The sequence below is a fragment of the Stigmatopora argus genome, chromosome 2 (genome assembly GCF_051989625.1).
Source record: "Stigmatopora argus isolate UIUO_Sarg chromosome 2, RoL_Sarg_1.0, whole genome shotgun sequence".
NCBI classification, from domain to species: domain Eukaryota; kingdom Metazoa; phylum Chordata; class Actinopteri; order Syngnathiformes; family Syngnathidae; genus Stigmatopora; species Stigmatopora argus.
The window spans coordinates 6,880,435-6,899,135 of NC_135388.1; the positions used below are offsets into that span (position 1 = coordinate 6,880,435).

At 40.0% G+C, this 18,701-nt stretch overlaps 1 protein-coding gene across 2 annotated transcripts; it reads left to right on the top strand.

Annotated features, from left to right (window-relative positions):
- The first annotated feature begins 4,941 nt into the window (after positions 1-4,941).
- Positions 4,942-15,734, top strand: onecut1 (one cut homeobox 1). Of its 2 annotated transcripts, none has more exons than XM_077593128.1 (2): positions 4,942-10,114; positions 13,401-15,734. In XM_077593128.1, exons 1-2 carry the CDS (start codon positions 9,013-9,015, stop codon positions 13,691-13,693), a joined length of 1,395 nt encoding a protein of 464 aa, XP_077449254.1. In that variant the 5' UTR covers positions 4,942-9,012; the 3' UTR covers positions 13,694-15,734. The 2 variants fall into 2 exon arrangements, with proteins under 2 accessions (XP_077449254.1, XP_077449264.1); XM_077593138.1 differs by having other exon boundaries at positions 4,942-10,099.
- The last annotated feature ends 2,967 nt before the right edge of the window (positions 15,735-18,701 follow it).

Consider the following 18,701-nt stretch of genomic DNA (forward strand, 5'->3'; position numbering starts at 1 on the left):
TTAAGAACAGAATAAATCCAACTAAAGTCACTTTAAAGTTGATCACCCCCAGGCTGCCATTGACGGCCATCAGCGTCCAATCCATATTGACTGGCTGGTTGATAGATTAGTAGTTTTTTGTGTGTGTGTATTTTGTATTGTTAAGCTTGGCTATGGTTCACAAGACGAGGTTTTTCAAGGGTAAAGTTGGATAAAGTCGGATCAATCCGGACAGCCAGCCAGCATGCAGCGGCATATGGGGCCGTTTCATGTAAAGTGAGGCCTCGTTAATTGCACATGAGAGTGCACGAATGACAGCAAGTGACGCGGAATAACGTCGTGCACGCACGCATGCATGCATGCACGCGGGAGGCAGTTATAGTTCGATTGCCCGTGAGCAAGGCAGCAACGTAAGCATCTGCTTCAAGTCATTTTGGGGAAAAGAGACCGAAAAAATGGCACATTATTTCTATGTTTATGCAGTGGTTTATACAATATTTGAGGAAATGACTTTGTGTTTATTGAGTTGGTCAACATGTAGAGATTCATCGGGGGAGTTTAGAATCAATATTGTCTGTATATGTCGTTTTAAATTGTCTTACATTGTTATAGGTGTAGGGAATGTATTTTTATAGGCGTTTTGTTTGTTTTATTGAACATTTTCTAATAGTAAATATCGGTTTTAGCGAGTGGATGTATTTTGATGAAAGATTTAATAGTTTTAATTGAGTATTTTTTCAGTTTGTTTTATTTTACTCTGCTAAAATGTTATTCTTATTTTGATTTCATCTCGTTTCTGATGAATAGATACTTTTAACTTAACCGTAATTTAATCGAGTACTTCCTCATGTTTGATTTTACCTGCATATCAATTCAATTTTTACATTTTTAAATCTTATTCGTCTATATTACCTGCAAATACATTTTTTAAACCATTTATACAATGGGTCTTATTTATGTTGTGTTCATTTCTGCAACGTTTTGATAACAACCCAAGTTTTCTTGTGACGTTCTGTGTGTGTGTGTCAATGCAACATGTGGTACAATGAATAAGGGGAATATTTATTTTTCCTTTGTTTATTTATTCCAACAATTCAAAGGCCTCCATTTGAGCCCCCTGCAGGAATTCTAAATGTATTCCGTATCGATTATGTTACGTTACCAAGGCCTGTGCACTTCAAAATACGCCGTGAAGGCCACGCACGCACACACGCACGCACTTTCTTTTCCTTCAAACCCGAGCAATCCGGGGTTGACATTTTCTAACCCATTTGTTTAAGGCTTAAAACTTAATCCTAAATCGGATTTAAAAGGCGGCTTTAATTTAATGGGCGTTTAAAATTAAAGTGGTATTTTGTTTATGGGTTCTGGATGAACGATCATAAGGAAAAGAACGATATTCCTATCTGCAAAGGCTAATTCGGTTTCCCTACAAACGATCACATAGGGGTTCATTTGTTAAAATTTACTCTGCCAAATGTCATTTATTGCCCCCACCGAAGCCCCTCCGTTATTGTCATTTTCAGTGTGTGTGTGTGTGTGAGTCGATATTGATCCAAGCCCCTCATATTACTCCACCTGCACGGGAATGACGAATCATCAGCGTGCAAAGCCCACATTGAAGTCGTCCCTATGCACGCTGGCTTGGTTTTGGTTTATTTTAATATTCACAGATGTGTGCATGGCTGCTCTGCTAATTGCCTGCTAATTCAAGTGGCTGCTTTCATGCTGCGTGGTTCGTGTTTCCTGCAAGGGAAAAAAACCCTGTTTTTTATCATGTCTGTAAAGGAAATGTCACGTGCACACGCACGCTCACCAAGTCCTGCAAGGATGCATGTATCGATCCATATGAGAATGCTATGTAGACGCCGAGTAAGGCCAGCCATTGCACAGTCTCATCTAGCTATCTAGCTATCTATCTGTTTATCTATGTATCTATGTAGCTATCAATCTGTTAATCTATATATCAATCTATCTGTTTATCTATGTATCTATCTATCTCTCTTTCTTTGTATCTATCTCTGCCTATCTATGTATCTATCTATCTATCTATCGATCTATCTATCTGATTATATCTATATATCTGTTTATATCTATCTATCTCTTTCTGTGTATCTATCTCTGCCTATGTATTTATCTATCTGTTTATCTATGTATCTATCCATCTCTTTTTCTGTGTATCTATCTCTGCCTATCTATGTATCCATCTGTTTATCTATGTATCTATCTGTTTATCTATGTATCTCTATCTATCTATTTGTTTATCTATGTATCTATCTATCTATCTATCTATCTATCTATCTGTGTATCTATCTATCTATCTGTTTATCTATGTATGTATCTATCTATCTGCTTATGTATGTATGTATCTATCTATCTATCTATCTATCTATCTGTTTATCTATGTATCTATCTATCTTTCTGTTTATCTATGTATCTATCTATCTATCTATCTGTTTATCTATGTATCTATGTATCTATCTATCTATCTATCAGTTTATCTATGTATCTATCTATCTATCTATCTATCTGTTTATATCTATCTATCTCTTTTTCTGTCTATCTATCTCTGCCTATCTATGTGTCCATCTGTTGATCTATATGTATCTTTCTCTGCCTATTTCTGTCTATCTATGTATCTCTGTCTTTCAATGTTGCTAATAGCTAGCTAGCTTTCCATTGCAAGTTAATGAGATGTGATTGGAGTCAACTATTAGCATTGGTTAAACCGTTTATAATAGACCAGTAACTTTTTTTTTAATTTTCTGAACCGCTTTATCCTCGCTAGGCTTGCGGGGGGTGCTGGAGCCTATCCCAGCTGCCTTCGGGCACGAGGCGGGGGACACCCTGAATTGGTGGCCAGCCAATCGCAGGGCATAAGGAGACAAACAAGCATTCACGCTCAAACTCATGCCTAGGGGCAATTTAGAGTATCCAATCAGGCTACCACGCATGTCTTAGGGATGTGGGGGGAAACCGGAGTACCCAGAGAAAACCCACGCAGGCCCGGGGAGAACATGCAAACTTCCAAAATTAAAAAATAAAATTAACATTAATATAGCCCCCATTAACACTCCAAAAGTCTTATTGTTTTCATAGTGCTTAAGTCATTACCTGCAATTGACAAGAACAGATGTCCAAATGTCAAATTATAACAGATAAATACTTTGGCCCCTCAATGACACTCTGAAGTCTTAATAGTATTTAACGGTCATTGATGTTACTCGATGTCCAATCCTTTTTTATTGGGATTTCCTGCCAGTTCTCCCAGTCACCCCTAGTTAAAATGAAGTGTCTATTGTTGACAATGGCAGATAATTGACTCTATGATGCTTTTCATCAAACATGCTTGCCAAATTCTCAATAATGAGAGAATGTAATTTCTGGAGATTTTTCATCGTCATAAGTAGGCGTTTTCCCATCATACATTTTTGCAACATTGTTCGAGTCCAAGACACCTGATTTTCCGGACATGCAAATAGGATATTGATCCGATACCTTGTTTGTTGATATATTTAATGACTTACTAATAGATTTACTTTCAATTTGGGAAATAAACCTGGCCATAATTGAACTTTTTCTTCATTTTTTTAAATACTACACTCAATTTTGTATTCAAAATATGAACTTTTTTTCAACTTGTAAGGGAAATTAGCATGCAATGTGATTTTAAAGTTACTTTCTCCGATTTTTCAAGTCAAAGCACATAGGGAAACTATCTTAAATTTACTACCGCTGTAAATTTAGACCTGGCCACATGCATATTTATCAACAAATGCTTAACTGAATTGTAAATAAGTAACATTTTCAACAATTTCCAAAATGTGTGACACAACAGTTAACGGTCTTTGCAATAACTTCACATATTGTCATCATTTGTGACATCCTGTCGGCATTTCCAATTAATTTCCAATTCTGTGTGTGTTTTGCGCCAGTTGGTCAGGCACACTTTTTGGGGGAAGGAATTGAGTCTCCTTCTGTCCGGCCACACGTCACACACACGCCGTTGACATTGACTTTACATCAGAGACAGTTTAACTTCTTTAACTCCTTTTTTTTTCTTTCCCTTCTTCTTTTCTTTTGTTCAACTCATTTCAAGCGAGCGTTGTGGCTATTGTCGGACCCCCTAACAGATGCGGGCGCCCCCTTAGCAGGTCCGGGACAGGGAAAAGTCTGAAAGGTTAATCTGTTGCCCACCCAGCGGCCCCCGCTCTTCCTACATGCCCGCAGATGTTGGCTTTAGGAGTCTTGAAGCGTCACCTTTGACATGTCCCCCCATTCAGGGGCGAAGGGGGGTCCAGCACGACACTGACCGCTGCAAGCTGTCACCTCGCCTGCCGCCATATTAGTCTAAACCGCCTCTAACACCACGTAAATGAGGGCCTGCTTTTAACCCTTTCCTGGGCGTTCATTTAACTCATTGGCTGTCATTGGAGGAATGAGTTCAACACTGATTTTTTTTAAATCAACTTTAGAATGGCCCTGAAGGTCAAGAGTGTTTCAGGTTTTAGTCATTTCATTTTTATTACCGTATTTACTCGCATATAAGCCGCATTTGTTGGGCAAAAAAAATGATTACCGTATTTTGCTGTTTAATATACCCCCCCCCCATTTAATATACCCAGGTATATTAAACGACAGGGGTATATTAAATGGCGCACAAACGAGAAGGTACGATCCACTACGCACTCTTTATGCCGTGACAGGGTGCATCAACGTTTTGCAGACTAAAACTACTTACTGCTGAATAAAGTCTGACTTGGAATTTCAATGAACTTAAGTATCTATAATTATGCCCCCATGAACACCATACAAATCTTGCCAAATAGCTGAGTTGCCGTTTAATATACCCGGGTATATTAAAAGGCAGGGGTATATTAAATGGTGCACAAACAGGAGGCTAAAAAAGCAAAAATAATTTAATATATTAGTATATTAAACGGCAAAATACGGTACTGAATCGAGGATACGGCTTATATGCGCATAAAAAGATGATATGAACGAAACTGCAATTTCAAATTGAATAATTTGATATTTTGAATGTACAAAGACATCATATATTAACTTCCTTATGATATTGACCCTAATTTTGATTCATACAATATCTCAGAAATACCACGTGCGATGGTTTTTCTTAAGATTTCCCTTCAAGTAACACATTTGTACTCCCTATTAAAACCATGAATTTGGAGGTGAAAATTGTGAATCAGGGGGACACTTATACGCGAGAATTTGTAAAATTCAACAATTTTAGGCCAATTTAAAAGGTGCGGCTTATATGTGAGTAAATACAATAAGTTACTGATAGTGTCGTGGCGCGCTCGCCTGATGCTGGTAAGATTGATTTCCATTCGGTGGTGATTGGGAGTGTGATGGGTTGTTTGTCTCTGTGCGTCTGCCCTACAACTGCCTGGCGACCATTTTTTAGCGCTGTTCGTCCCCAAGTCAGCTGGGATAGGCTCCAGCGCCCCGTGGATGCATAGTTTTTATTCACATTTTATTCATTTGAAGTTTTTGAATCTTTAAAAATACTATATTTATGTGTAATACCATTTCAGACCTGGTATGTACATACATGGACATCACATAATGTGATGTCCACGTGTGTGATTAGAATGAATTAATCTTTTGTAAAATTCTTACTTTTCAAATCCGCCTGTTGTCAATCGTTGCTTGATTCAGAATTAATAATGGGGCTCATTGACATAAGATTACTCACTACAACAAGCTGGTAGGCAAAATGTATTCATCTTCCTCATTCTTTGTATGATACGCATGGAGGAAACTGTCTAAAAATACACGAAAAAGTCAATAAGTCCCCCTACTTGGAACGGTCTTCCTATAGTGACCCTTGTCTCACTTGTGTCGTCTATATTTAATAGTAGGCTTTTCAAATTCAGCTCAACTCGAGCATAAATCATATCTACAATCAATATTGAGTCATTTTTTCCCTCCAGAAATCTCATTTTAATGCAGCTCTATATGTAAGCCTGTTTAAGGAGTATGTATATATTCGTATAGTAGTATTGTTAAACCAGCGGAGCCCTCATTTTGCAAACTGGATGCGAAGGGCTAAACGCCTCATTTTCAAAACTCTGAAATAACAATTCATAACATTGCCGCACTTGTTGATAGACTTAGTTTTTTTTAAATAGATGCTTCTTGAAATACAGTTCAATGTAATTCAATGTCAAAGGTAGGAAAAGTTTGCTCACATATGGACCATTCCATGTCTCCTTTGCGGTTTTAGTTGATATATTTTTTATACTTTGGAGCACTGTTTTAGCTTGGCCGGAGTGTGAGACAAGGCTGGCGGCCCATCAGGCTTATAATGAACCGGAGGAAGCCCTGGTTAAGTTACCAAATTTAAGCTTTAACCATTTTGTCCCTAGTTTTGACTCCCCAGCGTAATCGTTGGCACTTTTCATTGAAACACAAAGAAGCGATTTGGAAATGAAAATTTGAAAAAGGTGCCACATTTGTTAATGCATTTTGTTTTTGATGTGTCGTTTCTTGAAAAACAGTTCAATGCAATGCAATGGCAACGCTAGGACAAATTTGGAAATGAAATCTTGAAAAAGTTGTCTAACGTGAACTAAGTTTCATCCTCCAAGGTTTCTGCCAACATTGTGGCTTTTCTTCAAATGTGTTGCATTTTTTACAACAATGGAAGCGTTTAGAAACTTTGGCCTTTCATCTCCAAACGTTTATTAAAACCGATAAATTGAAGGCTGCTTAGCGAAAGGGAGACAATTGGACATGTTTCACTTTGTTTACAAGTTGTGTCACTAGTTGTGTGAAATGACAGATTTGATGCTATTCTCAATCATTTCACCTTCACTTAATTGAAGCTTTTTTTGCACATAACTAAATTCTCCAATCTGGTCCATATTTTTAATTTTGCTATCTCAAGGTTTTTCTTCGTCATAGTAGTACTATATCATTGGTTATAGTATAGTTTATTTTATTTTTTTGCTTTTATTTGAACACTTCCTTACTGTATCACTTGGTAAATTATAATCCCTAGAATTGTTTGGTTTTCTTGTGTTATTTTATATCTTTTATCAGCACAATGTCTGTTTCTTCTATGAATTGGAACACTTTTAAACACTGTTCCACTCAATATTTTTACATTTCTATCAATAAAATATGCTTGCCAAAATAGAAAGGAGGTGGCTTCAGCTAATCGGACATACTTTAAATGCCACTAATGATAAGTTTTTGCGCTTAAATGGTTATTATTATTGAACACGTCTATAATTCTTAGGGTTGAGTGTGATTCTTCCGAACACACACATAGACAAGCTTGGTTCGTTAAGCCTGGAACTTGAACAATAGACACATCTGCTCATCGTTTTCTATCAAAGGCCAATGTACCGCTGGTTCTCTTCGTTTAGTTTAAACCGCCACATAATTAGCAAACAGGCGTTGGGGCTGGTGGAAGGGGGTCTTTTGTACAAGTGCTTGTGAACTTCAGAGGTGACCTGCGAATGAAATTCATGTTTTTTTTTTACCACGGTTTACATGTTAAGAAGGTAAAAAGCTGACTCTGTGGGTGTTGGTGGGAACTCTTAATCAACCCTGAAGTTGTGTACAGCTTATTCACACATTTTTACCCACAGAAATAAGGTAGAAAATGAATGTCTGTATATTGTTATTTATATTTTTGTATTTAATGAGGCAAAGTCCTTAACACTTTATTGTGCAAGTGACTATTTTTGGTTATAACTACAACACAGCCTCAAAGACGTTGCATTCATATAGTATGTTGGCATCACATTTTGGCTCATATTATGCCACAATATTAACATTTGATACAGTAAATGAATGTTAACCCTTTATTCTTTCTTGAGTTATTTTGAACAGAAAGATTTCTAACCGTAGTCACCTCTGGCCTGGAAATGAATGTCTGTTTCATATTGCAAAGATATCCTGCAAGCTTGATGATAATGCCTTTATTCATTCTTGAGTTATATTGAACAGAAACAAATGGACAGACAACCATACAGAATCAAGTACATAACCTCTGCATTCTCTATTGTGTTCACCTACTGTTAGAAGTAATGAATGAATTGAGAATTAGACTGGCCTCCGATACTGTACTTAACTTAATAAAATAGCATTCATTATAAAATAATAATTTTAAAATGACTTTTTTTAGAAAGATTTTAAAAAGGTTGAATAATTCAGAAAAATGCCTGCAGTTTTACTTCATAATCCCAACCCTAAAAGAAAAAAAAATAAAGTAAAACAATTAAAAACAAATCTAAATTCATAAAAGACAATATATAATAATAATAATAATCGGACATAGGCTTTGTCATCATCATTGACTCGACAAAAGGTCACATTTACCACACTGCAATTTCTGAAATATATATTTATTAATGACCATTGACAATGATAAACGTCCAATTGATTAAAACAAAGAAGACTGACCGCGAAGACTCATTTCAGTTCCATAGATTGACTGCTTATACGCTGCCAGCCTGTCCCAGTCCAAATGGATTGGACGTCAAGCACGGTCAGTGGCAGCCAATGAGTTCATAGAGTGACCTGTAAAGGGTTAAAGAAGCGCTGTGACGTCACTTTGAAGGGGCGTGACTCCGAGTGAGAGAGTGAGTAGTGCGCATGTGCAGCCACTGCGGTGGTCGTCTCTCACACACGCACACACGCACAAACACACACACACACGCGCATACACGCATACATACACTTACACGAGCCGAGAGAGAGAGATGGCGCGGCACCCGAACGGAGCGCAAGGAGGACAGCTGGCCGGCGATGGGGGGGCTTGATCGACAAAGGAAGGAAATAATACCAAGACTTTTGCGAAGATATTTATCAATGACGAAAACTTGGATTTCGAATATACACTGATCCAGGTAGCGAGCCAATTTTCTCATCATTGTCGGACCTACCGAGAAGAAGAGAAAAGAACAAAAGAAATAGAAGTTTGAGGACTTTCGGGGGGTGGGGGGGCGCCAGCGAAGCAGGTTACATAGATGGTTGGTCCACAGAGCCACCCGGACCATGAATGCCCAGCTGTCGATGGAAAATATAGGCGACCTGCACGGCCATGAGTCCGTGAGCGCTCACGGGGAGCTGCTGAGCGGCCACAGCCCGCACTCCCGTCCGAGCCCCCGGGGGCTAAGCCACCGCGCCATGGGCATGGCGACCCTCCTGGACGGCAGCGACTATCACCACCATCACCACCACCACCACCACCCGGGGCACCTCCACCCGGCCATCAGCATGTGCGAAGCCCCTGGCATGAGCGCGAGCAGCACTTACACCACCTTGACGCCCCTGCAGCCGCTGCCCCCCATCTCCACCGTGTCCGACAAGTTTCCCTCGCCGCACCACCACCACCACCACCATCATCCCCACGCGCATCCTCATCCCCATCCCCATCACCCTCATCCGCATCCTCAGCAGAGGATCCCGGGCAATGTCAGCGGCAGCTTCACGCTGATGCGGGAGGACCGCAGCCTGGCCCCCATGAACTCCCTCTACCCGGCCTACCACCACAAGGACCCATGCATGGGTCAGAGTCTCTCCCCGCTGTCGGGCTCGGGGCTGGCCAGCATCCACAGCAGCCAGGCCGGCCTGCCGCCCTACGCGCACCCCGGCGCGGCCATGCCCGGGGAGAAGATGCTGACGCCCAGCGGCTTCGAGGCGCATCACCCCGCCATGCTGGGCCGGCACCCGGAGCAGCACATCAGCTCCTCGGCCGCCGGCATGGTGCAGCTGAACGGCCTGCACGGGCACCCGCACGCCCACCTCGGCGCGCAGGCGCACGGTCAGGGGCTGGCCAACGGCCGGGAGCAGGCCTCCTCTCTCGGCCAGCAGGGGAGCCTGAACGGCGCCGGAGGCCAGATGGAGGAGGTGAACACCAAAGAGGTGGCGCAGAGGATCACCACGGAGCTCAAGCGCTACAGCATCCCCCAAGCCATCTTCGCCCAGCGGGTCCTATGCCGGTCTCAGGGGACCCTGTCGGACCTGCTGAGGAACCCCAAGCCCTGGTCCAAGCTCAAGTCCGGCAGGGAGACCTTCCGTCGGATGTGGAAGTGGCTGCAGGAGCCTGAGTTCCAGCGCATGAGTGCGCTCAGGCTCGCAGGTGAGCGAAGCCTCGGTAAATACAACTCTATTTTTATTATTATCGTTATGATTGAAATATGCTCTCGTTGATTCTTACACTTGCTGCATCCGAACCAACTTGAAGTTGCATGGGCTGGGAATTTGAAATATATATTTTTTGTTCTTCAGGGAATTTAATATGCGATTTTTTTTGTCATCAAAATTAGTATACACACTCATTTATTTTTTGCACGTTTAATCGCAATTATTTTTATTTTGGGAGTGGTTTATTTGGCTAAATCCACATTTCTCATGCATATACGTAAGAATAGCATTTGAAGTCAATTATATTTAATAATTGCAAGTACTCTTCATTGCCACTGTTGTGGATTAAATTCTCTATTTAGCTACTATTTGACTTTGTAATTTGTAAAATTTATATGCATCCCTTTTTAAATGCATTTTAATCCACATGTGGCCTAGTGATTTGCATTTTTTATCGTGTTGTGGGTGTGCTTGTTTGCAACATGGTCTTTTTGGGGTGTCATTTTCCCCTCTAAATATCGACCACTTGCTCTGTAAACTAAGTCGATTCTTGGAAGAAGAATCGTTAATGTTTATTTTGGTGTATGAGAGTGAGAATACTCTTCTTTTTTTTTCTCCTGGCCTCGCTCCTTGGTGTAAACACACATTTCCAGGCCTCGTATGTGTGTGTGTGTTGTAGTGATTTGTATACCCTGCTAAAAGCAGCTTTATTACCCGATGCACTGCAGTTCAGTGGTGGTTAAGTTTATTTATTCGAGAGAGGGTGGGTGTTGTTTTCCCCCCGTCTAATTAACTGATAGATCTCTGTATTAATTCGTCCCTGCGGTAGTCAGGAGTCAATTAAGGCACGCATGCACGCGCACACACACGTGCACGTTCACTGACACCCATTGGGAGGTTTTTTTTCGTATCAGGCTAATCGATAGGTTGAATGGGTTTTTTGTTTGATTGTTTGTTTGTGTTCTGTTATTGTAACGTAATGATTTATATGCACAATATATATCAGTACGTTTAAAAAATATATGCACATGTTTATGAGTGGTTTCAAATTCATGGGGAAAATTGGTCTTTGTTTTATGTGTTTTTAAAGGAAATTAGAAATGACTTATTTTATATATTAGGTTATTATTAGTGAAGATCAGTAAATATAGTTAGTTTATATGACTATAAACAAATGTGAATTTTTGACATACCCATATAAATGTTTTTTGTTTTAATTTTTGTAAAATTTAGTGTACGTCTTCATTAAGTCAGGAGTTTTACATTTTGAAAAAGTTATTAGAACACTTGAAAATTTTAAAGTGACATATAAAAATTAGATAATTATGGATTGACTGGTCATCTTTATGCTAACGGTGTGTGTGTGCGTGTTTGAGAAACCATGTCCCGAAGTGGCTGTAATATTCCTATTGATTTTAGCTTGGTGAAATTAATCTGGAGCCTTTTCTCGTTTTCCCTATACGATTTCACTACCGTGCATTCAAAAATGAACGCAATCAATTGAAATAAACAACACCGACAAATTATAATATGCTATACACGTGTAGAATTCTATTAATGTGTAGCTGTCCAACAACTACTTGTGCGGAATAAGTCCTTTTGACTCATTCTAAATTATTGGAAGGATATCATGCAACAATCGAGCGAATTAATAATATAATTTGATTATAAGAATTTGTTGGTTCAATATTCACCGTTTCATCAGCTATCGGGGTCCGTATATGGCCCGCAGACCATAGGTTGTCTACCATTCCTATGACTATACTTTTTGTCTAATTGTATATAAACATGCAGGATTCATTCCCTTAGTAGTTACTTCGGTGGAGAGTGTGTAGAGTTATCTCTGGAGCTTGTAATGATTAGCAACCACAGTGTTTATGCTTGCGCGTGCGTGTGTGTGCATGGGTGTGTGTAGGGTTGGTGCACGCGCATGTGTGTGAGAGAGGGGGGCAGGTCTCTCGCTCTGTCTGCGTGGCCTTCGCTCCTGCTGATTTATTATACCAGTACCTGAACCAGCAGTTAATGTTTAGCGGTACTTGGGATGTAATCATAATTATTATTATTAATACTGTTGTTTTTGTCAGACTCCAGAGTCATATTAAAGATATGATCTTGGAGGAGGGAAATTTGATGTGGTTAATAGACAGGTGTTCATTTATCAGTTTTTTATTTGGGCTTTAAAGTGTTTTCTAGGTTTTTGATAGGTTTTGTTAAGTGTCTAAGGCAAATAAACTAAGCATTCTAACGTTATTTTTTCTGTTAAAGTAGCATTTATCATTGCAAGGGTTGCGGTTAAAACAAATATGCTTATGAACGACTCAACTCTGCCCCCTCTTGGTTAAGATTCATGAAATAAAAAATGAAGACAACGCCTAGATAATTAAATTCTTCCTTTAATTGAGCTTAATGTGACTTAAGCAGCATAGTCGTTTGTGGTTAGTTTTTGCCTCACAGTCGGTAGGGTCTAGGTTTGAATCTCAGCCTTTCCTTTGTTCATTCGCCCCTCCCAGTCAGAATGGATGGAAAAAGAAAACTGATCCAGCCCACATGAGATCGAGATGATATTAATGTAGGCCGAGAATCAAACGGAGTTTGACACCCCTGAGTTAAAGGATAGTGCTTTCAGAACCTTGGACAGCAACCATAGTTGCCTTTCACTGTTGTGAACAAGCACTGCATGGCCTCAAAAAAGATATCATGCATAAAATATTGTCATTTGACTTCATGTTTACAAAGGTACGACTACCTTCTTTTTGGTCTGTAGTCTATTTATGAGTCAGGACATTTTCCACGGAGATCAATGTTTGTGTTCCTCATTTTGAGGCTCCATTAAATGGCAAAATGTGGTGAAGCTCAAGCAGCCTTTGGCCAAAAGAGTCACATTTGTTGTGGTTGTTCTTGAGAGTGGTGTAGAAGTTGGAATATAGTCATTATTTACTTAAAAGAGTTTACTTGAATTCCTCTCCTGTACCTGCTTGCTTACCAGATCTTTGTTTTTAGGTTTGGGGGTGTAAAATAACTCCCAAGACATTTATAGCTCTAGTAAAAAAAGTAGAAAACGTATTTTTACAAGGAATTACCTCAAGATGTCACTGCAGTTTCAGTGTTTTATAAGCCTAGCGGGTCGCTAGACTCCACCACCACCAATGTCCTCATTTTCTAATTTGATATTAATTTTCCACTCTGCTAACAAGCACAACACATGGCCTGAGCTCAAATTATTACTTCCATTTTTTAATCGATCACATCGCCGACTGACATGACATTCCCTCTCGTCCTTACCGGCCTCTCCTCAGCGTGCAAGCGTAAGGAGCAAGACCACGGTCGCAGCGAGCGAGGCAATCCGGTATCCAAGAAACCCCGGCTGGTGTTCACAGACGTCCAACGGCGCACGCTCCACGCTATCTTCAAGGAGAACAAGCGTCCATCCAAAGAGCTGCAGCTGACCATCGCGCAGCAGCTGGGCCTGGAACTGACCACCGTCAGCAACTTCTTCATGAACGCGCGTCGTCGTAGCCTGGACAAGTGGGTGGACGACGGCTCCGGTCACCCGCCTGGCGTCGGGCTCAGCGCCTGCACCAAAGCCTGAAGTAGGACCGGGGCCATCTGACCCTTTCTCATGGACATGACTCGGTGGAAAAGCTTTAAAACTGAATAGAACCTTACAAAAGGCCTCACGTTTTTGCCCTTAAATCTGTACTATGTTCATATTTATAGTATCCAAAGATGAGAAAAAAACAAACCAAAGACGTTGTTCTTGTTTGACCTGCTTTGACATGTTTGTGTTCCACACTGCAAAAAGACTACTGTGCCCCCTCAAGCCCCTTCCCCCTCCAACCCTGCCCATACTCACATAATCTCAGTGGTCTCTAGCTTTACAAACCCCACCCCCTTATCCCACTTTCTAACTCCCCCAAACGGAGGTCTAATCAGTCTTATCCGCGGAGCTCCGATGGGATTTGGCCAATCAACCCTAAAGAAATTTTTAATCCCGCAGGAGCAACTGGATTGTTGTTTTGTTGATACTTTTCACGGATCGGTGGACAGTTACTGGGAGCAAAACAAAGAAGCTCATCGCCTAGACCGCCATCCCCAAACTCCCACGCAGGATGGCCATGTAGTGCTTTCCTTCCGCAGTGCTGAAACGACGTTTTTAAACAAGAGAAACCAAAGCCTCGCTCGTGCAGCCTACAATTAAAACAGTAGCAGCACTTTTAACCAAAGATGATATTCTACAGTTGTTAAGCCAAACACTGCTGTGACATTCCAGAGCAGGTATCTTATTTTAATCCTGTTCATAATAGTTAATTTATTTGGGGCAGTTGCACAAAAGGTTAAATCACACGTCCATTACTTTCTTTCACGTTCATTATGTTAACGTTTATAGTAGGAAATATATCCTAGATGATTCAGCAATCGCACAAAAGTGAGCTATGTGACTTAATTGTTTGTTCATTCTTTGTTTGGAAAGAGATGGGGTTGACTTACATAATGATTGCATCAAACTTGGTGAATCACTACACTGTTTTAGGTATGACAGTTGTGTTAAAGTAATTTCAGGGTGTGGAATCCAAAGCTGATCTTAGTTTTTTTCTATCGTGCTAAGTTTTGGAATCATGCGTTCTATGTTTTCTCAAACAAGTTCAAATTGAACTACGACCACTCGGCTCCCAAACTGCCTCTTATTCCAGAGGCATTACAAGTACAGCCAAATAGCGCACAAGCCTTTCAGTGGCTTACTCAGAACCTACCGGCAACAATAAGTCTGCATTTGATTCATTAGTCTAATGACAAAAAAAATATTAATCGGTCTCCAAAGATTGACGCAGTCCAACCCTACAGCATCCATGAATAACGGATGAGTAGCCATTTCAGTTTCTTTAGTTTTTAGTTCATACGATAAAATGTAAATGACTGCACACTGTATTAAAAAAAATGTCATAACATGACATTTCAAGCTAACATATTTCACTTGAATATTTAAGTTTTGATGGAAAACGTATAAGGCAATGAACACTTTGAAATGAAAATTTTCAGTGAATTCTAGTTAACCAAAAGGCAAATTATGTAAATGAACTTCTGTTAAGTAGATCAAATGTATATTTTTAAGTAAACTGGACTTAAAAACTGTCAGCGTAACTAGTAGACAATTGCGCAATGTTTTTTTATTATCTATGTTGCAATGCCATCCATATTTTTCTTTTTTTCCCCAGATCAGGGTTATTTTAGAAACTGATCCCATGTAAGTCAGCCACTATTCCACCGATCTCCTCACAGTTCTGATTAATTTTTCGCATGTATTCTGTTCAGGGTCAAGATAAAGCTCACTCCTAGCCAAAGAAAAATCAACACTAGCAGTGACTTAACGCTCGTAATCATAACAGATGTTTTTTGCATGACACAAGCGTCCGACTTTTTGCCTTACAGATGCCTTGCTAATCAGTTGCCCCCCTCTCAACGAGCGGCGTGAATGTTCCTGTTAACGCTCGTTGCGAAGTCCAATCAGAAGGCGTCGTCACTGTGAGCCAAATATAGTGTTTTGCTTTCATTTCTCCCATTGATTTGTGTGCCCGTCAAACACGTCAAGTGGAGAAGATCAACGGCCCACTCGCCATCCTTTCTCTGCCCCCCCCCCCCCCCCCCCAACGATCCAATGCCTGGAAAGCTATGCATTTCAGCACAAGGAGGAAAGCACTACACGGGGGCAAGCGTCATTTTTTTTGTGATAAATTAGCCTGGCCCCTTGTCACCCTCCTCCATTTTTCCCCCTCAAGGCCACGGTTAGCAGCTCGACATTCATCAGAAGGAGCAACAAAAGAAAGAAAGAAAAAAGACGCTTCTCGAACACACCAACAAAACAACGTGTCACCGGCTGATGTTTTCTAGTGTGAAACCAAAGATGCTACCTCACTCAAGTTCCATACGTGATTTCTATCACTTTGATGATACCAAAGATAACCAAAGATGTGTTGTTGTTGCTTTGTTTTTTGTTTTCTTTTTCATTGCACGGCCTCTGTGAGTGATGGTAAAAAAATATTGTTGTCAAGTTATCTCCCCCCGCCCCCATGTCCCCCCCCCTTCTACACTCCTCAAGTCAATCCAAGCTCTGTAGATGCCATGAAGTATAGGATCTACGTTCCCAAAAAAACACGCTTTTCATATTTTGGGATGGGAAATGACAAACTTTTGAAAAAAAAAACATGTTTTCGATTATGATGATGGGGCTGTGGAGATGTTCGAAATATGATATGCAAAGGGTTTTAATCTTTGGGATGTAAAAGATGATGAGAAAAATGTTCCCCCTTTACAAGACACTTATTTTTTTTAATGGCTGCCATTGATGAGCATTCACGGCCAGTTTGAATAAATTGGATGTCAATTTATAATGTGTTAAATACAGTGAAATTTAAAGATTTATCATCATAAATAGATTTTTACATGGACAATGCATCATTTTAATTCATAAATAAATTATATATTAACATATTGTTAATAAAAAAGAAACGATTATACATTAAAATAGATAAAAATGTCAACACACATTGATTATAACCCCAATAACTCTCCAAAGGTGATCATATTTAACTCTTTGCTTACCAATGCCAGCAAAAAATGTCCAATTCCTGTCCAACAATTTGCTGTCAATCTGCATGTCAAATCCAAATCACTTCTAGCCTCTTCCCGTCAAAAATGGACGTCTATCACCATCAATGGCAGCCAATGAGTGCCCTATAAAGGATTAAACTGTATTCCCCTTTTTATCATGTACTTTCTATTTATTTATCTGAATGTACCAAGCCCCAAAATGGTGTTATTTTTAAAAAAAAAACACTCTCAATTTTCAGCGGTACCTTAGCAGAATCCCATCTTAATCATCGTTCCTGACTCCTCCCCCTTTTCCCCTCTTTCTACACTCCCAGGATGAGTGCCTTGCTTGAACCAAAGTGTTGAACCGCTCTTGACCTCTTGACCTTTCTCTCCTTTGACTTACCTCAAGCCTGTCAAAGGCCCACCACTACCCAAGGAAGCTCCTCCCCCTTTTTCGTTACTCTCAAATCACACTGTGGTGCTTTTAATGTCCGCGCATGCAATGAAAACACACCAAAGTGACTCTTCCCCCCCCCCACTGCCCCCCTCACCCCTCTCCCTTTTCCCCTCACTCTGGCCGTGCATCTTTTCCAAAATGTTTGGGAATACCTCATCGTGACCATTCCTTTGCGTATTTTCATGAACAAGTGTGCTTATTATTCCATTTTTCCCCCTTTCGTTTCTTACGAGAAAGAGTTTCAGGGTTGGTGTGTACGGAATGGAGGGAAAAGTGGATTTTCTTCGGATATGAGGCACCGAGGACCACAGTGGGCTAACTCCATTTTTGTTATTCGCACTAGATTGATTGATTTCAACGTTTGATTAATGCTGAGCTTTGGTGCAATCGTGTTTTAAGTACTATTATCGCGGCATATTCATTTCTCAGGAGAGCAAAATTTGCAAAGTCGTTGGTCCGCCCGCTATTTTTGGGGTTAAAATCAATAAATGACAATTAAAGTGTTTAGTAGTTGACAGGAATGATTTTTTTTCTAAATTTACTTAAGGTGTTGATTAACAATACCTGAAGAAATGCAGAAATTCAATTAAATGTAGAGGTGAAAGAGGTTTGTTCACCTATCGTCCACAAGGTGTCGCCATTTCGCTTTCAAATCTAGCACTGGGTAAACAGTTTTTCTTTTACTTTTAACTGCCATAGCTCATGATCTGAATACAATATTTAATCTGAATGAGATAAAAATTTAGACTATTATATACATGAAATACTGTTTATTTATTTATTTCGTTTATTTAAAAACAAGGAGTTAGCCCACTCTTCTTCTCAATTGCTAATTTATATTAGTCGATGACTCCATTGCTTTTTAACAGGGTAAAACCAACTGCTGTGATTGGGTTAATTTTTCTTCTCCTTGCCCCTAATTCCCCCTTTTCTTGTGTGGTTATTAATTTAATTATTTTTTTCTTTTTCTTGATGGCTGGTTTAATTTAATGTATGCAATAGTAGAAATTCTAGATTTGTACATAGTAGGGGAAAAAAGCAAAGACAAAAAAAGTTTTATGTTACAGCATTATGTTTGTGAGGCATTTTCATGTGTTTTAAACACTGCCACAGCCCCTCGCCCCCCCAAAAAAGCAGAACTTTGTTGAACCGTGTTTGTATGTATATGTGTCTTTTTCTATTGTTTTTAAATGGGTATTACAGTACTGCACATCCAAAGATTTTTAAAAGAAATCAAAAAAGGTGAAAAATATGTATAATGTTGAAAAGCACTGGCATTTGTGAAGTAGAATTTTTGGGTTTATTTTTATTTTTTTTATTTGTCATTCTCACGGGTATAGAATTTAGAAGGCGTAGTTATGTGGGGGGGAACTCCTGTCTAAAAATGTACAATCTGCTGAAAAAAAAGAGGGCTGCAAGTCCTGCCCACTTTGCTGCCTTCATGTACACACACACTGAGTGGCGAGTGGAATGGTGGCCGGGCAGCCGGTCTGCCAGGAGAGGGCGCTGTGTCACGGATGTTTGAAGGTTTTTTTCTGCTCATTTTTATTGC